At 53.9% G+C, this 27,894-nt stretch overlaps 1 protein-coding gene across 1 annotated transcript in view; it reads left to right on the top strand.

Moving 5' to 3' along the window:
• Nucleotides 1–27,462, top strand: part of CARS1 (cysteinyl-tRNA synthetase 1) — a 50,897-nt gene extending 23,435 nt beyond the window's left edge. Inside the window, exons 8-23 of the mRNA XM_055580550.1 lie at nt 3,542–3,682; nt 3,888–3,976; nt 4,572–4,693; nt 17,214–17,326; nt 17,708–17,836; nt 18,118–18,247; nt 18,324–18,427; nt 18,740–18,837; nt 19,023–19,212; nt 19,626–19,694; nt 19,975–20,056; nt 24,076–24,156; nt 24,667–24,734; nt 26,278–26,337; nt 26,664–26,747; nt 27,199–27,462. Coding sequence (XP_055436525.1) covers nt 3,542–3,682; nt 3,888–3,976; nt 4,572–4,693; nt 17,214–17,326; nt 17,708–17,836; nt 18,118–18,247; nt 18,324–18,427; nt 18,740–18,837; nt 19,023–19,212; nt 19,626–19,694; nt 19,975–20,056; nt 24,076–24,156; nt 24,667–24,734; nt 26,278–26,337; nt 26,664–26,747; nt 27,199–27,333 — 1,695 coding nt within the window. The 3' untranslated portion in view covers nt 27,334–27,462. The remainder of the gene's footprint in view (nt 1–3,541; nt 3,683–3,887; nt 3,977–4,571; nt 4,694–17,213; nt 17,327–17,707; nt 17,837–18,117; nt 18,248–18,323; nt 18,428–18,739; nt 18,838–19,022; nt 19,213–19,625; nt 19,695–19,974; nt 20,057–24,075; nt 24,157–24,666; nt 24,735–26,277; nt 26,338–26,663; nt 26,748–27,198) is intronic.
• Nucleotides 27,463–27,894: the final 432 nt, after the last annotated feature.

The raw sequence follows: 27,894 nt of genomic DNA, 5'->3' as shown, positions 1-27,894 counted from the left end.
ACAGGAGATGGCAAGAGTGAACGTCGTCGACATTCTAGGCATCAGCGAACTAAATGGATTGGAAAGGGTGAATTTAACTCAGATGACCATTAAATCTATTACTGTGGTCCAGAATGCCTTAGAAGAAATAGAGTAGCCCTCACAGTCAACAAAACAGTCTGAAATGCAGTACTTGGATGCAAACTCAAAAACAACAGAATGATCTGTGTTCGTTTCCAAGGCAAACCATTCAATATCATGGTAATCCAAGTCTATGCCCTGACCAGTAATGCTGAAGAAGGTGAAGTTGAATGGTTCTTTGAAAACCTACAAGACCTTCTAGAACTAACACCCCCAAAAAGATGTCCTTTTCATTATAGGGGACTGGAATGCAAAAGTAGGAAGTCAAGAAATACCTGGAGTAACAGGCAAATTTAGCCTTAGAATACGGAATGAAGCAGGACAAAGGCTAACAGTTTTGCCAAGAGAACACACTGGTCATAGCAAACACCCTCTTCCAACAACACAAGAGCAGATTCTACACATGGACATCACCAGATGGTCAACACCAAAATCAGATTGATTATATTCTTTGCAGCCAAAGATGGAGAATCTCTATACGTCGTATAGTCAGCAAAAACAAGACTGGAAGCTGACTGTGGCTCAGATCAGGAACACCTTATTGCCAAATTCAGACCCAGCACAGCCTTAAATATACAAGTAAATAAAAAGACCAGTGTTGCATTAAAAACCAAAACCCTGATGTGCCTGCAGTGGGTCCGTGCCCACACACACATTTTTGCTCTTCGCTTTCAGTACAGCATTCAGTACATGACATGAGGCATTCAGCTCTTAATTATAAAGCAGGATCGGTGTTAAATGGGTTTTCCAGCTGTAGGCTAACGTATTCCAGGCTAAGCTAGGATGTTTGGTAGGTGAGCAGTATTAAATACATTCTTCAGCTTAATGGTATTTTCAACTTAAGAAGGATCTATAATCCTGTCATAAGTTGAAGAAGATCTGTGTCCTTTTTCCCCCTTTTTCTTGTCTGATTGCATCAGCGGGGACTTCGAGTTCGATGTTGGAAGAGTGATAAGAGGGGACACGCTTGCATTACACGTCCCCTTAATGGAAAGGCATCACGTTTCTCACCCTTACGTCTGATACTAACTGCGGGCTTTCTGTAGCTGTTTCTGTCAAGTTGAGGAAGTGCCCCTCTCTTCCTAGTTGACTGAGGGTTTTTGTCATGAATGGATGTTGGATTTTGTCCACTGCTTTTTCTGCATTGATATGAAACGATACTGATACTGATGTGATCATATGATTTTTCTTTTTTGGTCTGTTGGTGTGATAATTTACAGTGTTTGATTTTATAAAGTTGAACCAGCCTTGCATGCGTGTGATGAGCTTGGTTGTGGGATATGATTCTCTTTATGCTTTTGTAGATTCAACTTGCTATATTTTGTTATCGGTTTTTTAATCTATGTTCATGAGAGACACTGTTTTCTTGTAGTGTCTTTGGTTCCCGTATTAGGGATACTGTCCTCTTCTAGCTTCTTAAGGTAAAATCTGATTTCAGGTATCTTTCTCTTCTGAGAAATGCATTCTGTGTTACAAATTTCTTCAGAACACTGCTTTTGCTGCGTCCCATGAATGTTGATAAGTTGTGTTTTCATTCTCTTTTAGTTCTAAGTATTTAAAATTTTTTCTTGAGATATCTTCTTTGGCCAGTGTCTTATTTAGAAAGGTGTTGTTTAATCTCCGTGTGTTTGGGGGATAGTCCAGTTACCTTTCTGTTGTAGGCTTCCAGTTTAATTTCACTGCGATCTGATAGCACACACTGTTTGATTTCTGTTCCTCTTAAGTGTCTCTGGGTGTGTTTCGTGGCCCGAGGGCCCTCTGTCTTGGTAGATGCTCTAAGTGTCTCTGGATGTGTTTCATGGCCCAGTGTCTGCTTTCTCTTGGGAACTGCTCCACGTGTCTGGAGGGGAATGTGTCTTTCTCCTGTTGGTGGGTGAAGCAGTCTCTTCATAGGTGTCAATTACGTCCAGTTGATTGATGGTGGTGTTGAGTTCGGCCATTCCCTCTGATTCTCTGGATCTGCCCACTAGTCTCCAGCCATGACGCTGGATCCATCTGTTCTTCCTGTTGCTCTGTCGGTGTCTGCCCCGCTGTGTCTGATGCTCTGCTGTGAGGTGCGTACGTATCGAGGGTCGCTGTGTCTCCGTGTAGAATCGCCCCCTTTATCACCATGTGATGCTCTTCTCTGTCCTCCCTTACAGATCCACCAGGAGTGGTTGACTCTTCACCGCGTGACACCCTTTCACTCGTTGTGGGGACAGGGTGGCGGCTTTCACTGGGAGGCGGAGCTGGAGCCTGAGTCCCCGATTCATCAGCCGCTGCCCCATCTCTGCTACCCGTTTCGTTCTTTTCTCTTTGGGTTTATTCTGCTCCTTTTTCTCTCACCACTTAGGAGTTTAGCTCATTTTTTGGTTTAAGCATTTAAGGCCATAAATTTTTCTCTAAGTAAAGTTTTTGCTGCTTCTATCTATATTGACATACTTTTGCTTCTCAATAGGTTTTTATTTCCCCTTTGATCTTGTGTTTTGAAACACATGAATTATCTAAGCATTCGTTTGATTAGGACCGCCTTCCTCTGCTCTGTCTTGTTCGGTGTTGATCCTGCCGGCAGCGGTGGGCTTTCTGCCCCTTCACATGGGGCAGGCCCAGAGCTCACTTCCAGCTGCAGCCTGACAGCGCCTGCCTCCCTGGAGCCCTGCCGCCTCTGCCCGCCCGCCCTGGGCACCAGCTGGATCCTGGGAGGTTTCCCAGGAGCTCTGCTCTGTCTGGAGGCTGCTCCGGGGCCGTCCCGCCCGCCTCTGCCCTCCAGGCTCCCTGCTCCCTCACTCCCACCTTGTTCTTTGCCTGTGCCCCTGAAGATGGAGGGAGCACAGACCGCCTGCCCGTCTGCACATCCGTCGCAGCTTCAGCTAAGGAGCCGAAGCCCTGGATCCTCCAGGGCAGAGCGCCGGGGCCGCTGGGCCGCTGGGGCCGGGGCGCCGCCCTGACGCTGTCTCATCGCGTCTGAGACTGGTTTCTGGGTGTGGCGTGAGGACCGCCGTGACCGGACGCGGCTCGGCCGACGCTGCGCCATTGCAGTCCTGACGTGGGGCCTTCAGCTGATGGCACGTGCCCGGCGGGGCGGCCTGGGCACGGAGACCTGCCTCTGGATCGCGGCTCCGTCTGCTGCTTTGAACCTCCCCTTGAGCAGGCGTCCAGGCTGTCGGTGACCACACCGCGTGCCCTCTCGCCCTGCACCAGGAAGCCCCGCCGCACCGCTGGGCCTCCCCAGGCCCACCCTGACCCTCCGGGCACGCGGTCAGCTCCGGCCTCTGGACGGCCAGGCCATCCATGGGAGCTCTGGGGTCTCCCCTAGGGTCGGGTGCTGGTCGTGCACAGCTAGTCTGTACGCGTGAGGCGGACACGGACGCGCATAGACCTCACCCGCCGTGGGCCCTGGAACTTGCATGCGGGTGCACACATCCTGCTTCCTTTTCTTCAGGCATTGCTGGAAGAAGCAAAGGATGTGCTTTCTGACTGGCTGGATTCCATGCACGGCAGTGAGGTGACGGACAATTCTATTTTCTCTGAACTGCCCAAATTCTGGGAGGCGGAGTTCCACAAAGACATGGAAGCCCTGAACGTAAGTGTCGCAGACGGTCTTGACCTTGGTCTCTTGGGCCAAGGGCCCCGTGACCGAAGGCCTCTCGGGATCCAGACCCTCTTCATTGCGTGTGCAAATTCATTTTGAAAAGACAGCGGGGGTGGGGGTGGTGCATGGGGGAGGGGCGGAGCACTGGGGCCCAGCGGTGCTCAGGCTTCTGGAGCCAGGCTCGCCTTGTCCCCAGGTCCTCCCTCCGGACGTCCTGACCCGGGTTAGTGAGTATGTGCCAGAGATCGTGGACTTTGTCCAGAAGATCGTGGACAACGGTTACGGGTGAGCTCAAGGCTCCAGGAAGGTGTGCCCAGGGGCGCGGGTCTCCGCCGGCTTGAAGAGGACCAGGGAGGCGCAGGGAGCCACCAGGGTGGTGGCGGCCCTGGGCTCCCGTCTCAGAGCTGCACGGCACATGAGCAATGGAAGGGCCACCATGCGGCTGCAGCGGTCCTGTGAGGGCACGCACCCCTCGTCCCTCCCTGGGCCCCTCTTCTTAAAAGGACACCAGTCGTGCTGGGTCAGGGCCCACCCTGGAGGCCTCGTTTTAACTTGAGCTCCTCTGTAAAAGCCCCTTTTCCAAATGCAGTCAGACGGCGAGGTGCTGGGGGTCAGGGCTGGCAGGCAGAGGCGAGGGCGGCATGCAGGGCAGAGTCACCCGGGCAGGGGGCAGGGCACGGGCTGGGACGTTGGGGAGTCGGGGGCCCCCGCCCCAGCCACGCTCGTCACAGCCCCGTTTGGCCCACTCGGTGGCCGTGCTGGAACAGCCTGCTGGCCGGCCTGCTGCACAGGGTGCGGAGCAGACCCCGATGGCCTCTGGGTCCCCAGGCCGGCCAGCCGGGCAGCTCGTCACGCCTTCCCCGACGGCTCTGTGTTCCAGCTACGCTTCAAACGGGTCCGTGTACTTCGACACAGCCAAGTTTGCCAACAGTGAGGGGCACAGCTATGGAAAGCTGGTGCCCGAGGCCGTCGGGGATCAGAAGGCCCTGCATGAGGGGGAAGGTAAGCGGACCTGCTGGGGTCACAGCCCGGGGAGCCGTGGCCTCACCACGCACGACATGGGGGCCTAGGTTCACGGGGACCCTGGCTTACAAACTTGAGGGATTTTAGGAGCTCTCTACACGGAACTCCTGAATTGCGTTGTTGCCTAGGGGACAGAGCAGTGAGCAGCCGCCGTGCGGCCCCGCAGAGCAGACAGGCCTCGGCGCCTGGGGTGGGGCCGACTGCTCTCTCAAGGGTCGGGCTGGGCCGGGCTGGACTCCTGCCTGGGGGTGTGGAGAGGACACAGACGGCCCCCTGCTGAGTGAGCGCCCGGCACCCTCACGGGGCAGCAGGGAGCCTGGGGAGGGAAAGCCCCAGGGCGCTTTTATGGAAGGCAGGCAGGGCACCCAGAGGGGCGGGAGACACAGGCTGTTCACTTACAGACCCCAGAAGGGGCCTGGGGCGGACGCCGAGTCGGGCAGGGCAGCCCCTGTCCCGGGACAGGAGCGAGCAGTCATTATCTGTACGGTCACTGCAGGGAAACCAAGGTGGGGGACTTGGGCCACAGTCAGAGCCTGTTCTGATCTTGACGGCTCGGCTCTGGGGGTCTGAGCACCTGTGTTTAATCTGTGTAGAGTTTGGTTGTGTTCCATGTCACAGTATGCTTCAAGCATAGCTTAGTTGCAACGTGTATGAGACTGTCGTTTAGACCAGGGAATGCATTTAGTACTAAACCATAGCCCGTCGTCCACCGTGGTCACTCACACTGACTACACGAGAGCCCTTGGGCAGAGCTTGGCAACAGGACGACACACTTGACAACGCCGGGCAGCCGCTTGGACGGCCGTGTTGCTGCCACCGTGACGGTGACCCGTGTGTAAAGACAGCCCCCCTGCCCTGCTTAACCCAGACATGTTAAACAGACATGAGACTTTTCCTGGACTGCGCTGGGCTCTGTCTGTCTTTCATTCATAAGTGTTTTCTCCACTCTCACCCTCTCACACCACCAGACGCGCTTGTTGCTGCTAGCGTTTCTGGAAGGCACTGGGGCCGTAAAAATGTTTATCTTGCCTTTTTTTTTTTAACCATGGATACAGTTTTCACATTTTATTGTCTTTACATTTAAACTTCACCATTAGCTACATGGAGCCTAAGTACATAGCGGACCCTAGTCCAAATTTTTGAAACGTGATGCTGAATGGATGTGTGGCTGTAAGGATTTATGACATATTGTAGAAGATAAAGGTTGTTAGTGGGTGTTTGCTTCTGTCTGTCTGCACTTGCAGCCGGACAGACAGACGTATGAGTCTCTGGGTCGTAGTTGGAGGAAGCACCGTCCAGGACTGAACAGGGGTCCCTGCTTGCTGACTGAGTCTCCACAGACTTGGGAGTCTTTGTCCCGATACGAGGGCGGCTTCGTTATACAGGTTACAGCTTCCTCAACATATGACTGTACAGTGTCATACGTTTGGGTCCAGTGACTTCTCCTTAAGGGCTCTGTTGTAAAGAGATTCACTTCAGTTCAGTCGCTCAGTCATGTCTAACTCTTTGCGACCCCATTGACCACAGCACACCAGGCCTCCCTGTCCATCAACAACCCCCGGCATCTACCCAAACTCATGTCCCTTGAGTCGGTGATGCCATCCAACCATCTCATCCTCTGTCGTAACCTTCTCCTCCCATCTTCAATCTTTCCCAGCATCAGGATCTTTTCCAATGAGTCAGCTCTTCGCATCAGGTGGCCAAAGTACTGGAGTTTCAGCCTCAACACAGTCCTTCCAATGAACACTCAGGACTGATCTTCTTTAGGATGGACTGGTTGGATCTCCTTGCAGTCCAAGGGACTCTCAAGAGTCTTCTCCAACACCACAGTTCAAAAGCATAAATTCTTTGGCACCCAGCTTTCTTCATAGTCCAGCTGTCACATCCATACATGACCACTGGAAAAATCATAGCCTTGTCTAGATGGACCTTTGTTGATAAAGTAATGTCTCTGCTTTTTAATATGCTATCTAGGTTGGTCATAACTTTCCTTCCAAGGAGTAGTGTCTTTTAATTTCATGACTGCAATCACCATCTGCAGTGATTTTGGAGGCCAAAAAATAAAGTCTGACACTGTTTCCCCATCTATTTGCCACAAAGTGATGGGACCGGATGCCAGGATCTTCATTTTCTGAATGTTGAGTTTTAAGCCAACTTTTTCACTCTCCTCTTTCACTTTCATCAAGAGGCTTTGTAGTTCTTCATTTTCTGCCATAAGGGTGGTATCATCTGCATATCTGAGGTTATTGATATTTCTCCCGGCAGTCTTGATTCCAGCTTGTGCTTCTTCCAGCCCAGCGTTTCTCATGATGTACTCTGCATAGAAGTTAAATAAGCAGGGTGACAGTATACAGCCTTGATGTACTCCTTTTCCTATTTGGAACCAGTCTGTTGTTCCATGTCCAGTTCTAACTGTTGCTTCCTGACCTGCATACAGGTTTCTCAAGAGGCAGGTCAGGTGGTCTGGTATTCCCATCTCTTTCAGAATTTTCCAGTTTCTTGTGATCCACACAGTCAAAGGCTTTGGCATAGTCAATAAAGCAGAAATAGATGTTTTTCTGGAACTCTTGCTTTTTCCATGATCCAGCGGATGTTGGCAATTTGATCTCTGGTTCCTCTGCCTTTTCTAAAACCAGCTTGAACATCTGGAAGTTCACAGTTCACGTATTGCTGAAGCCTGGCTTGGAGAATTTTGAGCATTACTTTACTAGCCTGGGAGATGAGTGCAATTGTGCGGTAGTTTGAGCATTCTTTGGCATTGCCTTTCTTTGGGACTGGAATGAAAACTGACCTTTTCCAGTCCTGTGGCCACTGCTGAGTTTTCCAAATTTGTTGGCGTATTGAGTGCAGCACTTTCACAGCATCATCTTTCAGGATTTGAAAGAGCTCAACTGGAATTCCATCACCTCCCCTAGCTTTGTTTGTAGTGATGCTGTCTAAGGCCCACTTGACTTCATATTCCAGGATGTCTGGCTCTAGGTGATTATCTGGGTCTTGAAGATCTTTTTTGTACAGTTCTTCTATGTATTCTTGCCACCACTTCTTAAAATCTTCTGCTTCTGTTAGGTCCATACCATTTCTGTCCTTTATTGAGCCCATCTTTGCGTGAAAAGTTCCCTTGGTATCTCAGATTTTCTTGAAGAGATCTCTAGTTGTTCCCATTCTGTTGTTTTCCTTGATTTCTTTGCACTGATCACTGAGGAAGGCTTTCTTATCTCTTCTTGCTATTCTTTGGAACTCTGCATTCAAATGGGTATATCTTTCCTTTTCTCCTTTGCTTTTCACTTCTCTTCTCTTCTAAGCCATTTGTAAGGCCTCCTCAGACAGCCATTTTGCTTTTTTGCATTTCTTTTTCTTGGGGGTAGTCTTGACCCCTATCTCCTGTACAATATCATGAACCTCCGTCCATAGTTCATCAGGCAGTCTGTGTGTCAGATCTGGTCCCTTAAATCTATTTGTCTCTTCCATTGTATGATCATAAAGGATTTTATTTAGGTCATACCTGAATGGTCTAGTGGGATTCTCTACTTTCTTCAATTTAAGTCTGAATTTGGCAATAAGGAGTTCATGATCCGAGCCACAGTCAGCTCCCAGTTTTGTTTTTCTGACTATATAGAGCTTCTCTGCCAGGGTCCAGCCCTGTGGATCCAGGGAATTTGAAGTGGGACGGCGTCGGCGAGGATCAAGAAACAACTGCTTAATTAAACGTTAATTAAGGATATAAAGAGTAATAGAATAAGGATAGCTCAGTGAGGAAATTCAGTGGAGAAAAGAGGCTGAATAATTCAGCCAGAAAGTGACAGAAAGAACGACATGGGGAGACCAAGTTTCGGTGAACAAGGCCTGCACTTTATTTTCCAAAGTAGTTTTTATACCTTGTTATTCATAGAGGATAATGGGGGAAGGGGTAGAGTCATGCAGTAAACCAGGCTTTCTTCCTGCAAACTTATCATATGCAAAAATTTAGGTGATTTGCATCATCTTCTGGCCCGGAGGCCTGTTCACATTTTAAGAAACTTATTTTTCTCTAAGGTGATTATTCTAAAGTCAGGCGCCACCCTCCAAAAGCATTAGATAAAGTTGCATTCCTATAGGGCAAAGGTGTGGTGGGCTATAACAAGAAAAAGAATTAACTCAAGGGTCCAAGATTACAAACATTAAAGCTACTACTTACACCAATTATATGAATAAATACACTGCCAGGGACACAGCAGGTGAGGGATATGGAAACTTAGCAGCAATCGTTGGTCCAACAAGTGAAAAACCCTTCACCAATACAATTTCTAATCAATCTTTTAACTGCTCAAAGGAATCTGTATTCAGACAGTTTAGAACATCTCATGCCTCTCACAGTTGGGAGGCTCTGAACAATCACATGTGGCCGGAAAAACCTATTCAGGCAGGCTAGAGGACTTCCAAAGGAGTTTGTAGGTGGAAACACTGTCACACCCAGGAATTATTAACTGGAGCTGTAAGTTAACTCTTTTTTCAGAGAGAGGTAGTGGGGGACAGCCCCCGGTAAAGTCAGAGGTGTAGGTGAGGGCACAAAGCAGAAAGTAGGCAGACTCTGGTTTTGGGGGCAGATGCTTGAGAATTTCCAGGGGGACTCCTGAGGCTCGATCCCACCTTTGCGTATGCCGAGCCTCCTTCCTCATGACCTTTGCCAGGGGCGGAGCTCCTGCTCCCGGCATCTCCCCCTTTTTTATTTCTTAAAACAGCCAGATGCAGCTCAGTTGCGAACTTCTGAATGTTCTGCCAAAGAATCCTGACAATACAAGGAAGAATGCTTATGAGAAGATTGGACAGACTGTTTTTTCCAGAAATAAAGTTAGAGAAGGTGTGAAAAAAGTCATTAGCTGTTCCAGCGGCAGTAAAATCCAGTCGAGAGTGTTCCAGGGTCTATATTTGATTATGAAGTTTCCCTAAGTCCAGGCCAATGTCAGAGCTGTTCCAAACACCTGAGATATGATTTTTGATTTTTTCCCATTCATAATCTGTCTCGTTTACCTTTAAAGATGTCACGCATATCCACCGGTAATCAGCGTGGCAAGACAGAGCCATTTTCACTTTTAAAGCCTGTAATCAGTCCCAGTATGCATTATAGCCTCTTCTAAGGCGTCTACTCTCATCTCTAATTTCCCATCTATAGCTTCCTGTGTTGCTAGAGTTAGAGGAACATTTTTAGACATGGTATCAACATATTGGGCAGTGTGCACTTGTTGAGTCAATGACATTGCTGCCGCAGTAACAGAAGCAATTGTGGTTATCAAAGCTGCTCGTCCCAGGATAAGCAAGCCCACAAACAGCGCGATCGCATTAAATCCTGTGGTTGTTGTAATACAGCAAGACCAATAATTATCATATCAGTAAGTGGTTACATCATAAGATAAGGTGGACGTTGTAACACTACAAAGGAGCAAACATTATATTGAGGGTTTAAACAAGACGAGAGCGTACATTGTTCACAAGTCACTACATTGGGCCCACCAGTGAAAGTCACATGTACATTAAGTTTTCCAGAATCTTTGGTAAAGAGAAAAACATAAGGAGAGGGTAGACAAGCCAAAACAGAATAAGTAGAATTATTTTCTGGTTGGAGTTCACACTGCAGCAGCCCCGTCAGTCTCGCCGGGATCTCGATGTTTATCTTGCCTCCCCTTCCGGCCGGCTCCTCTTTTGTGATCGAAGCAATGGGGGAACCAGATGTCTGGGGGACTGCAACATGGCGAATCAGCCTGTCCCGGATCTAAATTGGAGAATCTGCATCCTGTGGAAAAATACAAGCGCATCCTCGACCGCTAGTTAATAATGGGTCAGGACCCTTCCATTGTCCTGAGAGGAGGTCCTTCTATTTGACTAATGGTTTTGCATTCAATTGCTCCGGACACAAATGGCGAAGCATTGCAGTAGTTCCGGCTGAATCAGTATTTAAAATATTTATTATGAGAAGAGCATGTTGCAAGATTTGATGGGGAGAACTATACTTAAACTCCCCTTCTTTAATTTTTTGAATTTGGATTTTTAATGTTTGATGTGCTCTTTCCACAATGGCTTGTCCCTGGAGATTATAAGGGATGCCTGTATTATGTTTAATTTGAAACTTTATACAAAATTCCTGAAAAGACTTAGAAGTATAAGCAGGAGCATTGTCAGTTTTCAAAGCTTTTGGTAGGCCCAAATATGAAAAACAAATAAAGAGATGCTGTATTACATCTTTAATTGCTTCCCCTGTATGAGTAGTTGCAATAATAACGTGAGAAAAGGTATCTACAGTTACATGAACAAAGGACAGTTTTCCAAATGAAGAAACATGAGTTACATCCATTTGCCAGAGTACGTTAGGTTTGAGACCGCGAGGATTAACTCCCATAGGTAGACTATTATAAACAGTGGGGCAATATAAGCAAGAACGCACAATCTCTCGAGCAGTCTCTCTGGGAATTTGGAATTGATATCTTAAAGCAGTAGCGTATTGATGATGAAGTGAGAGAGAGGCTCTGGCCTCCTCAATCACAGTGGCCACTGTATTTCTGGTTAACAAGTCAGCCAAATCATTAAAGGCATTTAAAGGGCCGGGCAATCCGGAATGAGCCCGAATGTGTCCAATGAAAAATATTTTATTTCTTTTCCAAATTTGTTGCTGTAATTTAGTTAACAAATGAAATATGGTAGTTTTATTTTCAGGCAAAACCGCAGTTTCAATGTATGGAAACAACCTGACAATATACTGAGAATCAGAATAAAGGTTAAATTCCTCATCTGCAAACATAGCAAAAGCCTCTATGACTGCTGTTATTTCAGCTCTTTGAGCTGAAGTTTTTTGTGTTTTTAAAACTTTTTGGTGATTTTTAGTAACTATGGAGGCTTTACCGTTTGTTGACCCGTCAGTAAAAACTATTTGAGTATTTGGAACAGGAGATTGTTTACGTCTGACAGGAAAAATAACTGGATGTCTGGATATAAAATTTAGCAAAACATGTGAAGGTAAATGATGTAAAAATTTGACCAGAATAGTTTTTTATAGCAATCTGTCAATTTTTAAACATTAGAAGAGCATCAGGTTGTTCCTTATTATATGGAATTACAATTTCTGATGGCTCTTTACCAAATAATTCAATGCTCAGCTTTTTTCCTTTAATATCAAAGTAGCTATCAATCCTGGATAAGAAGCCGCTACTTTTTTAGTTTGAGCGGGAAGATGGACCCACTCTAGGGGGCCGTTTTGCCATAAAACCAATTTTTTGTCTGGCCACCCCAATTATACCTATGGGGGTTTTATGGCAAAGGAATTGTCAAGCAGTTGTCAATTTAATTTTTTAAATTTTTTAAATTTACATTTTAACAACATAAATTTAGAGATATGTTAATTTTGGTCTAATGTTTAGTTTAGGTCTCTGTATAAATTTAAATAATAAATGTATAACCTCCTTATCTCATTTTGGTATACAGATATACCTAAATGCAAAATGTATTTATATATGTATTTATATATGGCAACAAGTATAAACTTATTGACATAATCAATATACTTGAATTAATCTTTATAATTAATACATTAATATATATCACAGCAATACAACACGCACACAGCTAATACCAACCAACACAAACCAATGCACTGCAATAATACATGTCACACATATATAGAAAATATATCATCACAGCATCAATCCATACCAATTAATATTAGCCACACACACATTATATTACTGCAATATATATTTAATTATACAGTATATATATAATATGCATATATAGTATACATATTAATTTATATACAAATTAATTAAGTATAGATCCATAAATAGAATTAGGTATACCTTTATTATATTTTATCTATACCCATACCTAATTAGGCAAACTGTAATTAGGCAAATATATTTATATTATGTATTTATAACAATATATAAAGTACTGTTAATTGTACCGCCTGTTGATAACTAAGAAATTGAGAAAACCCTTCTCTGAGTATCTCCTATTTGAGACAGCACGTCCCTCCCCCATAGGGTAAAGGGGAGTGTAGGAACTACATAGGGTTGGAAAGTTCCACAGGTATCCTCAAACTGCCAATCTAACATTTTTGAACTTTTAACTACTGTGGGGGCTTGAGGGCAAATGAAACAAAATTTGACCCCTGAAATCTATCAGGGCAACTTGCCAATCATCACTATTTTGTAAAAGACTTGCAGGTGATCCTTATTGAATGGAATTACTATATTTGCTACTTCTTTTCTAAAAAGTTCCACACTTCTTTTTTCCTCCTTTTATAATTAATTGTGCCACCGAGCTGGGATAAGATAAAACTATTTTTCTTGGAGTCACTGGTAGATGGAACCAATGGGCCTTTTTGCCACAAGCACCCTGTGGGTGTGTGTTTTGTGGCAAGAATAATTTAATCTCATCTTTTGGTAATATTAATCCTAATTAACTGATCATTTAAAGTCTCATCTACTTAAACAAGAGCTGACTCTGTCTCATTTAGTCAACTTTCTCTTAGAACTGGAATTAGGGTCGCTTTTTAAGCAATCAAACAAAGGCTTTCAATCTGCAGTAGTCAGTTTTAAATGTGGGCGTATCCAATTAATGTCCCCTAATAATTTTTGGAAATCATTTAAAGTTAGTAAACAATCTCTCCGCAGCTTCAAAGGGGCATTATCAGTTTTCAAAACTTTTGGCAGACCTAAATATGAGAAGCAAGTAAAGAGGTGTTGCACAACATCTTTATAAGCTTCTCCAGTTATTGTTTTGTAACCTAAATCTGGTCTATAGCTTTTTAGATGACAAGCAACCATCTAATCTTTGCTTGAATACTTCCAGCAACGGGGAACTCACTACTCTTCAAGGTTTTAAACTCTCCCTCACCTTTTTCTCTACAGCATTCCCACCCCGCATACCACTTTCTCTAATCCCACCAACTCATTTTCAGTAGTATGTGTTGGCCAGGAGCTGGGTCAGTCTTTCCCAGAAGTGTTAAGAGACGTCTGTTCCTGTGTCTAATAGCCCTGACATTGTACTTTCTTGAATTAAAAGATCTTTTAAAGGCCTTGGAGCTGTAATTTCCTGCACCCAAAAACTAGATCACTAGATCCAAATCCTCTGGGGCCCCTAGCTTGAGAAGTCAAGGTTTTTCTTGTCTGATAGTAAGGTAAAAGCAAAAACTGTGTTATTCTCTGACCTTTATTAATTTTCACAGTTTTAGTAGGTAGTGAGATCAAAACCTTTAATTTCACAATATAATCAGAATCTACTACACCATGCACCACCGAAATTCCTTGAAAAGAAAGAGAGCTACACCCTAGCACAAGTCCTACAAGGCCCTCAGACAAGGGGCCAGCCACTCCCGATGGAATCGGAGCAACCAGCATGTCAGGGGTTAATACTGTTGCTAAATCCCCTTACCGTTCTGCTTGGTCATAAGAGAAACACTTTTTATTTGTAGAATCCTTTTCTATTACGATTATTTTTCTTTCCTTTTTTCTTTTTTTCACTTTTTTCTTTCTTTTTTTTTTTTTTTTGGCTTGAGTGAGGCCCCCCTGAGGGGTTTTTCTGCAAGGAGCAAGCTCTGTATATTGTGTATTCTTTAAAAGCTCCTTAGTTTAAAAGAAATTTTTTTTATCTTTTTCAGCCTTAAGCAATGGTCTGGGAGGCTTTGGATGTAAACTGGGGAATTCCTAGGCCCTGGGAGGTGCAAGCGGAGGTGGGGTAGTCGCCTTAAATCAGAAATTGTTGGATAAATTTTTAAAAGGTTTGTGTAGAAGGGAAGGGGGCTCGCCAGGGCGCCCAGCCGCAGCGTCCTGTAAGCCCTCTCCTTCCTCGGGAGGTAGAGCACAGTCTCCCTCCTTTTCTTCGTCAATGGCAGAAAATATGATCTGCGCAGAAGGTGGAGACCCACTACCATCCACCGCTATAGCCTCTCCCATAGGCTATCCAACAGCCTCATGACGAGGGTCCAGAACATTTTTAATCATATTTATAGGATAAGTTTTTAGGTTTTTTTTTTTTTTTTTTTTACCTTCACCCAAGTATCTAAATTAAGAGTACCCTCTTCTGGAAACCAAGGACACTATTCTTGTACAAATGAAAAAAATGATTGAATGGTAGATTTTTTTAACTTTGATTCCTCTCTTACTTAATAACTGCAAAATTACTCCTATAAAGAGCTGTCTTTCATTTGATTCAGTGTTTGATTTCGGTGTTGACCATCTGGTGATGTCCATGTGTAGAGTCTTCTCTTGCGTTGTTGGAAGAGGGTGTTTGTTATGACCAGTGCATTTTCTTGGCAAAACTCTATTAGCCTTTGCCCTGCTTCATTCTGTATTCCAAGGCCAAATTTGCCTGTTACCCCATGTGTTTCTTGACTTCCTACTTTTGCATTCCAGTCCCCTGTAATGAAAAGGACATCTTTTTTGGGTGTTAGTTCTACAAGGTCTTGTAGGTTTTCACAGAACCGTTCAACTTCGGCTTCTTCAGTGTTACTGGTTGGGGCATAGACTTGGATTACTGTGATATTGAATGGTTTGCCTTGGAAATGAACAGAGATCATTCTGTCGTTTTTGAGACTGCACCCAAGTACTGCATTTCGGACTCTTTTGTTGACCATGAGGGCTACTCCATTTCTTCTAAGGGATTCTTGCCCGCAATAGTAGATATAATGGTCATCTGAGTTAAATTCACCCATTCCAGTCCATTTAGTTCGCTGATTGCTAAAATGTCGACGTTCATTCTTGCCATCTCCTGTCTGACCACTTCCAATTTGCCTTGATTCATGGACCTAACATCCCAGGTTCCTATGCAATATTGCTCTTTACAGCATCGGACCTTGCTTCCGTCACCAGTCACATACAAAACTGGGTGTTGTTTTTGCTTTGGCTCCATCCCTTCATTCTTTCTAGAGTTATTTCTCCACTGATCTCCAGTAGCATATTGGGCACCTACCGAGCTGGGGAGGTCATCTTTCAGTGTCCTATCTTTTTGCCTTTTCATACGGTTCCCGGGGTTGTCAAGGCAAGAATACTGAAGTGGTTTGCTGTTCCCTTCTCCGGTGGGCCAAGTGTTTTAAAGACACAGCAGATGACACAGAAACGTGGAGAGAAGATCCAATGGCATGTCAGGCTCGGCCGCTGCGTGGGGTGGGGTTGTCGGGCAGACAAGTCAGACCACGGGGCACACGTGGGACCAGAAGTGACCCTGGGGTGGGGCAGAGGGAGGCGGGAGCACAGAGCCGGTGTCGCGAGGCCAGGACACGGGGGACACGTGAAGGCTGGGGGAGGAGCGTGTGGGACAGAAGAGCCTGTTAGAAGCCTTCAGAGTTAAGTTTATAAAGTTGGAAACACTCATGGCCACGTGTGTTATAACGAAGAACGTAAAGCCCCAGTGTGTGTTATCTGTCCTGGGAAGGGTGGGCAGAGAGGGTCCGTGCTCCAGGTCAGGTCACGCGTCTGAGAAACTGCCGACGCCGGGGTGACGTGATCACAGTGAGAACAGGCGTGCGGCTCAGAGGGGCGTGTGTCCCGCTCGGCGGGCGCCTGGGCTCCCCTTCCATGGATGAAAACCCCACAGACCCGCACGTCAGGACAGCAGGAGGTCCGCAGTCGTCGCATAGTTCTCGTCCTGGCGCGTCTGCCTGTGGAGTGTCTTCCTGGGTCTGTCGAGTCTCCCAGGGGCTCTGTGTTTAGCACCCAGCGCGCCGGCGCCACCCCTTAGTCCAGAGGGGCCTCCGTCCAGCTCTTTTCTCGGCCGCTGACACGCTGCCTCCCAGGCTCCTCCTGCCGTGGCCGTGTTTGCAGCCTGGATGTGAGACTCCGTGTCACTCCTGTTCTGGAGTTTTCCACCAGGGACCTGGAAAGACCCTCTCAGGCCTGAGTGCCTCAGCCAGCACAGCCCCGATCCCCAGGGGCACGCTCTGCGTGCAGGCTGGGCTCAGGGCGGGTGTTATGTTCACAGCAGCTGCTGTGCCCATGTGGGCTGGGGGCTCTCCTGTGGGTGGGTTCCCTTCTGGGGGGACCAGTGGGGGTCCCGACTTGCAGCCTCCAGGCCCAGCATGCTGTGCAGAGTGGCCCGGCTCACACCTCCCAGAATCCGGCCCAGAGGCCACCGATGTTAGTACAGGAGCCTGCCCACTCGAGCTGGCGTCCCCGAGGCAGGCCCGCGGGAACAGCCCCTCACGCCTGCACCCGAGGCAGGCCCGCGAGAGCAGCCCGTCAAGCCTGCACCCGAGGCAGGCCCGCGGGAAGAGCCCCTCATGCCTGCACCTGAGGCAGGCCCGCGAGAGCAGCCCCTCACGCCTGCACCCGAGGCAGGCCCGCGAGAGCAGCCCCTCACGCCTGCACCCGAGCCAGGCCCGCGGGAACAGCCCCTCACGCCTGCACTCCGCTCCGTCATCATCCTGATGCGGGGGCTGCGGGGGTGGGGGGCAGCGAGGGGCAGGGGTGGGGGTCCAATAAACACATAACTCACACATCCCTGGACTGAGATGATCCCACGCTCCCCACGTCCGCAGGCGACCTGAGCGTCTCTGCAGAGCGCCTGAGTGAGAAGCGGTCCCCCAATGACTTCGCGCTCTGGAAGGCCTCCAAGCCCGGGGAGCCATCCTGGCCCTGCCCCTGGGGCAAGGTGAGTGTGGCTGGGGGGGGTGGGGACGCATCCCCGCAAGCCCACCCGCCATGGGGTCATCACCTCCCTTCCTGGGACCGTGTCCTCCCCTGTGGCCGGTGGGCTGGGACTGGAGCGCCTCGGAGCCCTGCGTCCCGACCATCTCTGACCTGAGTTGTTGGGGCGGGTCCGCCTCTGACGTTGCCTCTGACGACAGCCCTGGTGGTGGGGGGCTGGAGCAGGGCTCCGACAGAGACACGGCCTCGGCCTTCACGGAGTTCGCCGTCCCTGTGGTCTTTCCACGTGTGGGACTCAAGCCCCTGCTCCCGCAGAGCTCAGTTTCTGAGGGTCGCGGCCACGGAGGCCAGGCGGGGCGCTCCCTCACTGAGTGTGGGTCCCCAGGGGCGCCCCGGATGGCACATCGAGTGCTCGGCCATGGCGGGCACCCTCCTGGGAGCGTCGATGGACATCCACGGAGGGGGCTTCGACCTCCGCTTCCCTCACCACGACAATGAGCTGGCGCAGTCAGAGGTAGGGGCCTCGGCCACTGTCTGGGCGGGTGGGTGGGCAGGGGGTGCGCGGCGAGTGCTCTCCAGCAGAGTCTGGCCTCCAAGTCAGGGGAGTGTGAATCGGATTGTTTGGTCTGATGCGCACATGAGCAGCCTGGCCTTCGCAGCGCAGGCCCGGACTCACCCGTCCTCACTTCCTGCCACGGCCCTGCCCAGCACAGGGGTCCCCCCCTTCTGCGCCCCCTTGGGCCTGCGGAGGTGCCCCTGACCCCTGCTCCCGCCCCTCCCGCCCTGTGTGTGCAGGCCTACTTTGAGAACGACTGCTGGGTCAGGTACTTCCTGCACACGGGCCACCTGACCATCGCGGGCTGCAAGATGTCCAAGTCGCTCAAGAACTTCATCACCATTAAAGACGCCCTGAAGAAGCACTCAGGTAAGGAGACCCCAGCGTCCCTGTCCGGGCGGGTGCAGCCGGCTGGGGCGGAGCCTCAGGCCCGCCTTTCCCGCAGCCCGCCAGCTGCGCCTGGCCTTCCTCATGCACTCGTGGAAGGACACGCTGGACTACTCGGCCAACACCATGGAGTCGGCGCTGCAGTATGAGAGGCTCCTCAACGTAGGTCCCGCCCCGGGCCCCCTGGCCTCGCTAGGGCCTCGCTCCTCTCGGACAGAAGGGGACGTGGGTGCTGAGCTGGGGGGGCGGCTGAGCCGCTTTGCCGATGCGCCCCATCTCGCCCGCGTGGGCGCCTCCCGTCCAGGCCCGCCTGCCGGCCACCCCAAGGGGCCCCAAAGCCGAGATGGGACTCTGGTCCCGCAGAGAAACCTTTTGGTCCCCTTTCTGCCTCCTGCTGCGTGCGGGGGAGGGTGATGCCCAGAGCAGCTCAGGCTCTTTTCAGAAATTCTCCTGAACGGGGTTTTCTAACTTCAGGAGTTTTTCTTAAATGTGAAAGACCTCCTCCGAGTCCCCGTGGAGGTGGCCGCTCAGTTTGAGAAGTGGGAGGACGAGGAAACAGAGCTGAACAAGAGGTGAGGCGGCACCTGCTTCCCAGGCCTGCACGGTCCCCCATCGTGCCCACTGATGGGGGGTGAGGGGGCAGCTGGTGACTCTGTGCCCGCTGTTTGTGCGTAACCGCGCTCAGAACGATCCCGCTGCGGGCCGCCCCAGGCAGCGCTGTCCGGCTGACGGCGCCGCGCCTTGCCCTCCCGCTCAGCTTCTGCAGGAAGAAGGCCGCGGTCCACCGGGCGCTCTGTGACAGCGTCGACACGCGCACGGCTCTGGAGGAGGCGCGGGCTCTGGTCGGCCAGTGCAACCTCTACATGGCGGCCCGCAAGGCCGCCCGGAGGAGGCCCCACCGCGGCCTGCTGCAGAGCATCGCCCACTACCTCACGCACATGCTGAAGGTGAGCCGGCCCGCGCCGCTTCCGCTGGGGGCCCGTGGGTCCTGGGAGCCGCGCCACCAACCTCTCCGCCTCAGCTTTCGTCCCTCTTGTCTGGGGTTTGACGAGCAGAAGTACTTCCCTGCCAGCAGTCCCCAGTGCCTCGTTCAGCATGCTGTCCTCCTGCTGATGAGTCCTGGGAGTCCCTGCAGGGGGCTCTGTGGTCCAGTGGCCTTGGCCGGGGGCCAGAGGGGTTGTGGGAACCGGACCCGTCCTGCAGCGGTGGGCAGGCACCTCAGCCTGGGTCTCCATCTCTAACTGCCCCACCACCACCCGCGCCGGGTAGGGCCTGGGACACCGCCGCCCGCGCATCACAGATGCGGTCCCTGCCTGCCATCCCTCAGCCATGTGTCCTGCACGCTTGTTTCTTTCCCTAGATCTTCGGGGCCATAGAAGAGGAAAGCTCCCTGGGTTTCCCCATCGGAGGAGCTGGAACCAGCCTCAATGTGAGTAAAGCCCTCCCGGGCCAGGGTACCCTGCTGCCCCTGCCCGCAGGAGCGCGTTCCCTCCTGGATGTCTGAGGCCAGGCTTCTGTGAGCCCCAGGCTCAGGCCACTGGGGCCCTTACTGTCCTGCCTGTGCCGCCATGCGGGCGCCCCCACGCCTGTGGCCCCATGTTGGACAGGCTCGCGCATCTGTTTGCAGCCCCGCCCTGAGGCGCGTGTGCTGGGCTCTGACCTTCACAAACAGGGCGCCGGTCACAGCAACCCGAACATTCTCTCTGCAGCTGGAGTCCACAGTCATGCCGTACCTGCAGGTGCTGTCGGAGTTCCGGGAAGGAGTGCGGCGGATTGCCCGCGAGCACAGAGGTGAGGTGTGCCTGGCGGGGCTCCATGGCCTGGGGCGTCCGCAGGCCGAGGACTGGAGGGGTCCTGTCCTTGCCCGCAGAGGCCCGTGGTGACTGCACAGCGTCTCCTGGGGCGGCTCTGGAGTCTGCTCCGGCTTTGCTGTCTGCACCCTGCCTGCCCCTCGTGCTCGCCCGAGAGCCTGAGGATGAGGGGGTGCAAACATGTCCTCTCAGGCGGCTCTGAGCGGTTGTCAGATGGGCAGCTAACCGCATCAGAAAGGCAGTCCGCTTCCCCCTCTGCTGGTCTGGACTCACGACGACCAGCAGGGCTGACCTGAGCCTGCGTGGGCAGTGAAGCCCCGGGCTGTGCAGGCGGGGAGGGCTGAGGCTGCAGCTGCAGGTGCGGCGAGGGGGTCCTGCAGACGGCCACTGCGGGGCGTGCTCCTTCCCGCCTGGAGCTGGGCTCAGAGCTTGGCACCTGCAAGGCCGAGAGGTGCCCCAGGGACGTCGCCTGCGGGCCCGCGTCCAGGATGCCCATTCTCCTTGCTGGCCTCCCTGGCGGCCACATAGCTGCGTCCTTCCAGGAGGCCTGCTGGCCCCTGGCCGCCCTTGCTTTGTGCACAGGCTCCCCCACCCCACCTGGGGCAGGTCCCCCCGCTGCCCTGCGCCCAGCCCACTGCTGCCCCAGACTCGGGGGCCGCTCCTCCAGCTTGGACTCTCCGGGTGGAAGCCTTGGCTTCAGTCCTGCCACTGTGGCGGTGGCGGGGCTGGAAGCTTCCATCGCCACCTGCGAGCGTCTCCCCTCCCCGGAGGCCAGCTCCCCCTCTGTGCTCCTCTTTTAGGGTCGTGTGAGTTGTTCTCAGAAATTTGTTCCATACATTTAAGAGTCGGTTTATTGAATTCCTTGAAAATATCCAACTGGGGTTATCCCTTAAAAAAAATAGTTTATTGAGGTGAAATTCACATGACATAAAAACCGGCCACATTGAGGTGCCCATTCGGGCTCCCAGTGCCTTCCTGGCCTGTGCAGCGCCGTCGCCTTCCGTCCCCCACACGTCCCCGCCCTCCAGAGGCGCTCCCCTCCCCCAGCCTCTGGCCGCCACCAGCCTGCCCTCTGTCTTGGGGTTGTCCCGTTGCGGGCATGTTACGTAAACGGATCATACAGCAGAGGAGATGGTCGGATGGCATCACTGACTCAGTGAATGTGAGTCTGAGCCAACTCTGGGAGGTGGTGAGGGACAGAGAAGCCTGACATGCTGCGGCCCATGGGGTCGCAGAGTGGGACGTGTCTTGACAACTGAACAACAAGAACCGCTGCGTGTAACCTCGTTTGTTTGTTTGTTTTCCCTGTTGTTGCCTGAGAAGTTCAGAGAGATGCCAGGGTCGGTGGACTCCCCGGGATGCTAACCCGGCGCTCCCGTCTCTTCAGTTCACTCTGTTCTCCCGGATTTCTTTTGAGTCTCATCCAGAGATAAAGATGGGGCTTTTCGCCAGCAGGGGCAGGGAGCAGACCCCTTCTAGCCTGTTCTTTGGCTGCTTTTGTCTGGCTTTTCAACAGAATGTTTTCGAGGTTACCCATGCTGTGGCACGTGGTCGTGCCCCCTTCCTTTTTAAATCCGTGATTTTCCACTGCACATGCATGCCGCCTTCTGTTCATCTGTCAGCCCTGGATGGATGGATGGACAGTGCGCACCTTTGCTGCACAGCGCTGCTGTGAACGCGCGTGTGTAAGCATCAGCTTGGCTCCCTGTGCTCAGGTGTTTTGGGTGCACGCCTAGGAGAGGAGTTGAGGGGCCTTCAGTAGTTCTGTGTTTAACGTCTGTGTAGTGAGTGTACTGAAAAGTGCTCAGTCGTGTCCGACTCTGCGACCCCCACAGACTGTAGCCCGCCAGGCTCCTCTGTCCATGGGATTCTCTGGGCAACAATACTGGAGTGGGTTGCCATTCCCTTCTCCAGGGGATCTTCCCGACCCAGGGATCGAACCCAGGTCTCCTGCATTGCAGGCAAATTCTTTACCATCTGAGCCACCAGGGACGCCCATTAACTTCTTGAGGACCTGCCAAAGCACTTTCCATAGCGGCTGCACCATCATGCATTCCCACCAGCGGTGTGCAAGGGTTCCCGTTTGTCCGAGCCATTGTCAAAACACCGGCCGTTTTCTGTTCATTATTGTTACAGCCGTCCTAGTGGGTACGTGGTGGTATCTCGTCATGGCTGTGATTTGCATAAAGTGATGATTAGCGACGAGCTGCTTGGCCGTCTGCACGCTCTGGAGAGGTGTCTGTCCGGGCCCTTGGCTCATTTTCAGTCGGGCCCTTTGTCTTGCTGTTGGGTTGTCGGAGCTTTGTGTCTGTTCTGGACGCTAGACCCTCTTCAGATCCATGATTCGGAGGAGGCTGGGCAGAAAGCGGTTGTAAAGTAACTAACAGATTTGGAAAGAAAGCCTGGAGGGAGCTTTGTGCTCCGTGGATCAGAGCAGGTCTCTGGGGAGGTGAGGAGCCCACCTAGAGGACAGCCCCTGAGGGGCCCCAGGCAGGTGTGTCCCACCCCCAGGCCGCGGTGGTGATGGTGAACCTGGCCCGCCTCCTGTTACGGTGCGAGTGGCCGCTGGACACTTGCCTCAGCCAGTGCCCTGAGGTCTCCTTGGGGGTCAGGCCGTTGAGTGAAGGCCCCCAGGGGCAGAATGAGAGGAGGAACCAGACATAAAGACCATCGTCCCCCCCCAGTCCTGCCTGGGGGTGGAACGGGTGTTGGGAAGCAGGAGACTGCCTGCTTCCTGCATGTGTGGCTGGGGCTCAGACGTCCCCTGGGACGTGCATGTCGCTTGTTCCTTCACCCGAGAGTGGACGGGTGGGGCCCCAAGCGGGCGGCGGGAGCACCCTGGGGCCTTGGGGCACGTGGGGACAGGTCAGAGCTGCAGGGAGGGACGCGCAGGCTGGGCGGAGGGCCCGTGGGCCCGGGTCTGCCCGCAGCTGAACCTGCCGTGCCCTGGGGCCGGGGTCTCAGGCCAGAGGGTCTCAAGAGCAGCTCTTGGCGTCAGTAGGATATGGGTTTAGCTGGGGTGAATTTTTAGCCCTTATGAGGGCAGCTTGTAAACAAGCCCTTCACGCCCGGTGTAGACAGGCTGGCCTCTCCCCCCGGCTGCATCCTCCCTGGTCAGGGCGCCTCCCGCGGATGGAGCCATTTCAGGGCTCTCACAGGGTCCCCCCGCTCCTGGGCCGGGAAGGGAGTGAGCCAGGGGTCGCTCGTGTTCCTGTAGGATGAACAGAGAGACTAACGTGTGGGTTAGGATTGTCTGGACCTGAAGGGCCTGTCCAGGCCGGCCCGGGGCCTCCCAGGGAGTCTGCTTGCCCTGCCCGCTCTGCCTGCTCTGAGTCTTTCTTACCTCCTGGGGGCCCTTCAAGCTGGGTTCTGGGCGGCCCCCTCCCTTGGGTGGGGTGGGCCCGGCCAGGAGAGCTGGTGCCCAAGGCAGAGTCGGGCCAGGGGGCCCTTTCCTGTCCCTCGCTCGGCCAGGGTCTCTGGGTGAGAGGCGCAGGCAGCCGTGGGGGTCACCCCCGCCTGCAGGCGCACGTCGGTTCCTGGAGAGCCCCGCCTCCACTCCCGCCTTTCTGGGTCTTGCCCGCGGGTCCCCAGGCCTGGTGTGCCGGCTGCTGTGAGCCGACAGCAGGGAGCTGGTCCGGGGCTGGTCGTGACCTCGGGGCTCGGAACAAGCCCCTGGTCCCGGGTGGAGAGACGCGGCTGCCTCTCCCAGGATCGCTGTGCCCTAGCCATGGGGCTCAGTGTTCCCGGGGGCCCCTCTGTGCAGCGGACCCCTGGTCTCCCCAGGCCTGCTGTCAGGCCGGGCTGTCCCCACGCAGGGTCCTCGGGGCCAGGCTATATGCCCGCCACTCAACAGGGCCCCGAGCTGTGCCCGGGCCCCGGGGGTCTGCTTTGCGCTCACAGTGGCTGTGGCGTCCGTGTTGGCTTCGCCTGCCTCCACCGCCAGCGGGCGGTGCCTGGGCTTCCCGCGCCCAGGGACTGAGCCGTGTCCTCCGCCCACAGTGCCCGAGGTCCTCCAGCTGAGCGACGCCCTGCGGGATGACGTCCTGCCCGAGCTGGGGGTGCGGCTGGAAGACCACGAAGGTGGGTCCTCTGGCTGTGATGGGGGCGCCAGCTGGGGTGCCAGGTGCGGCTGGCTCTCAAGAGGAGAGCTGCTGGGATGGTCTGAGGGCACCGCGCCTTTTACAAGGTCCGCAGGGCCAGATCGTGCCTCTTGGGCATCACGCCAGCCCCTTCTGTCTGAAAGACGACATCTGGGGCTCTGCTCCTGTGGCCTGACTGCCCGGCACCCCGATTCTGCAGGGACCTGTCCTTCGGGAGGCAGCCTGTGTCATGTGGATCGTCAGCGAGTTTCACAGCTTGTCTTTTGACTTGGCTGGGGTTTGGGCTTCACGGAAAATGATCGGGTTTTAAACCCTCAGGAGAAAGTCTCACTTTGTGACGCCTGGCTCTTCAGGCCCCCAACAGCACAGTTAACGTGTGGTCTGTGGGAGCAGTAAGAGGGGGCTTCCGTGCTGCCCTCTAGGGACCCCGAGGGCAGGAGCGGTGGGCACAGGGCTGGGCTTGGGACTCCCACGGCCGTTTGCCTTTCAGGTCTGCCCACCGTGGTCAAGCTGGTGGACAGAGACACCTTACTGAGAGAGAGAGAAGACAAGAAAAGGGTGAGTGAGGCCGCAGGGGCCGGGCTGGCTGTGTGCTGGCGTGATGACCACGGGCGTGTGTGCTGCACATGGAGGAGTCAGTGTTTCCAGTCTTACTAAGCCCCAGTGTTTGTAAACGTGGGAAGGGAGGACGAACCAGCTAGGCAACCACTTGGCAGTTAAACAACAGAATCAGCTCCTAACGAAGAGCGCGGAGCGTGAGGGAAGGTCCGCTGCTTCTGGTGACCTGGAGCGTGAGGGAAGGTCCGCTGCTTCTGGTGACCTGGAGCGTGAGGGAAGGTCCGCTGCTTCTGGTGACCTGGAGCGTGAGGGAAGGTCCGCTGCCTCTGGTGACCTGGAGCGTGAGGGAAGGTCTGCTGCTTCTGGTGACCTGGAGCGTGAGGGAAGGTCCATTGCTTCTGGTGACCTGGAGCGTGAGGGAAGGTCTGCTGCCTCTGGTGACCTGCAGACGTGTGGTCCCACCTGCCTGTCACCTGAAGTGTCACCCCAGCCCGGGAGTGTGTGTGTGTCCATCCTCCCCGTCCCCGGGGTGAGCGTGTCTCACCCTCCGTCCTCCCCGTCCCCGGGGGTGAGCGTGTCTCACCCTCCGTCCTCCCCGTCCCCGGGGGTGAGCGTGTCTCACCCTCCGTCCTCCCCGTCCCCGGGGGTGAGCGTGTCTCACCCTCCGTCCTCCCCGTCCCCGGGGGTGAGCGTGTCTCACCCTCCGTCCTCCCCGTCCCCGGGGGTGAGCGTGTCTCACCCTCCGTCCTCCCCGTCCCCGGGGGTGAGCGTGTCCCCCTCCGTCCTCCCCGTCCCCGGGGGTGAGCGTGTCCCCCTCCGTCCTCCCCGTCCCCGGGGGTGAGCGTGTCCCCCTCCGTCCTCCCCGTCCCTGGGGGTGAGCGTGTTGTCACGGCTCCCTCTGCCCCAGCACGCGTCCTTGTCACACATCAGACCCCCTAGACCTCTGGGAGCAGGATTGCTCCGTGAATCAGGACCGACCCTGCTCTCGGGGACTCAGTGTCCTGCAGAGAAATGGGACGGAGCCAGTGCCCTTCAGCAGCTCTGGGCACAGCTCATGGGCTGGGCCCACGGGGCTATAGGAGGAGGCCGCTGTCGACCTGCATTTGGGGGCTGGGAGGGGCCTCCGCAAGTGTCCGGGAGGGGAGTGGTGAGGCAGCAGGGTTGCCTGTGCCCCGGGGTGCCGCCGTGGACGCCAGGAGGGGTGTACACGGCGGGGGACTCGGCAGACCCACGGTGGGCTCCAGGCCACTCCGTGCGGGCACGCAGCCCAGCACCCAGGCCACCCTCCCGCCCCCGGGTGGCGCCACCCAGCGGAGCTCGCTGGGCCATCCCTGGTCCCTCCGCACGGCCAGGCCATCCCTGGTCCCTCCTTCACAGTGGCCGTGCTGAGGGTGACCTCACGTGTGGTGCCCACTCCCTGCCCCGTGTCCAGAGCGGGCCGGGCAGCGGGCAGCAGCAGTGGGGAGCAGGGGGCTTGTCCCATCGCCCTCCCCCTCGAGCGGGGCCTGGGCGGCTCAGCTCACGGGAGTCTGCTGTCCCACAGGCGGAAGAGGAGAAGAGGAAGAAGAAAGAGGAGGCTGCCAGGAAGAGACAGGAGCAGGAGGTAGCATCTGCCTGTGAGGGGCTTCCGGCAGGAAGGCACTTTGACCCCCACTCTGCCGTCCGTGTCTCTCGCAGCCTAGCTGCCCCCCACCTCTGTCCCCCGCGTCCACGTGGTGCCGCAGGGAGGCGGCGGCTGCAGGCTGGCGCCTGCCACCCTGACCCTGCCGTGTGCCCCGCACCCCTCTGTCCTACAGAAAACCTCCACTTTCCGCCTTTAACTCCCCCTGCCTGGGTGTCGCCTCGGTCTTTCTGTCGCTCCCTGAACTTGGGGGCTGGCGTGGGGCCCCCCTCTGGGCTCGGAGCAGTGACCCCACGTGTGTGTTCCAGGCAGCGAAGCTGGCCAAGATGAAGATCCCACCCAGTGAGATGTTCTTATCGGAAAGCGATAAATACTCCAAGTTCGACGAAAATGTAAGAGGAGCCTTTTTTTTCTTTTCAGGACATTGTTAGACCATAAAACGGGGACGGCAGGGGTTTGATCTTGGCTGAGGAACGTCTCTGCCCAGGAAAACGGGCTCATGTGGGCTGTTTAGTTCCAGCCTGTGTGCAGGACTGCCCTCCGTCAGTGCGGGGCTGGTTAAGGGGTTTGCAGAGCCTGTCCCCGCAGACGGTCCGGAGGGCATGGCACAGCCATGCCCCCGGCCAGGGCTTCCCCAGTGGGGCCTCCCGAGACCCTCCGGCCCCCTGTGCTTTTCAGCTCACACGAGCAAGGAGGCCGCCGACCCACCTGGGTGCCATGCCTCTCAGCCCGGGGCAGGAGGGTGCTCCCCAGAGGCCCCGGCGCTGCAGATCGGGGTGGTGGGTGCAGAGTGTGGTGTGGGGGCGGGGTGCCCGGGGTGACCACCGTGCTCTCGCCCCCCAGGGTCTGCCCACGCACGACACCGAAGGCAAAGAGCTGAGCAAGGGGCAGGCCAAGAAGCTGCGGAAGCTGTTCGAGGCGCAGGAGAAGCTGCACTTGGAGTACCTGCAACTGGTTCAGAACGGGGGCCCCCCGTGACCCCCCGGGACCCCGCCTGTGCTCCCGCCTGTTTACAGTGGCCCTCGGCCCCGAGTGAAGCGCTCTGTCCACAGAGGGCCGGGCTGCCTCCTGCTCTGAGTCATCAGTAATAAAGTCTTCCCAACCGGGGGCTGGGCTCTCTCTGCCGTCAGCCTGCACGGTCAGCGCGCGCCGGGCCGGCTGGGCTGCTGGGTCAGCAGGTCACGACTCGGGGGCTCAGACCGCTGAGTGGCTTCAGCCGAGGACCGTCCACCAGCGCCCCCCACCCCGCCAGTACTGATGGCTATCAGCTAATCTCTGCTGTGTGGGCGCATTGGGAGGCATTTGAGCAAGAGAAAGACGGGCTCAAACTGGCAGAGCCTGCAGCGCCGCACACAAAGCCTGCCCGGCCGGGCACTCAGGTCATGCTAGCTCAGCTCGCCGCGCTGTCTCCACTGCGATCCTGCAGGCGAGCGGGCGGCAGGGCCGGCTCAGCACCCCCAGGGTGAGATGGGGGCCGCAGCATTCCCGGGTCCCCGCCCGGGAGCATGTCCTCCCCACCCCTGTTCACGCGTTTTCACT

Source organism: Bubalus kerabau, chromosome 5 (genome assembly GCF_029407905.1).
Source record: "Bubalus kerabau isolate K-KA32 ecotype Philippines breed swamp buffalo chromosome 5, PCC_UOA_SB_1v2, whole genome shotgun sequence".
In the NCBI taxonomy this organism is placed as follows: Eukaryota; Metazoa; Chordata; class Mammalia; order Artiodactyla; family Bovidae; genus Bubalus; species Bubalus kerabau.
Note: the sequence above shows the minus strand (reverse complement) of the source record. Positions and strands in the feature narration are given on the sequence as shown.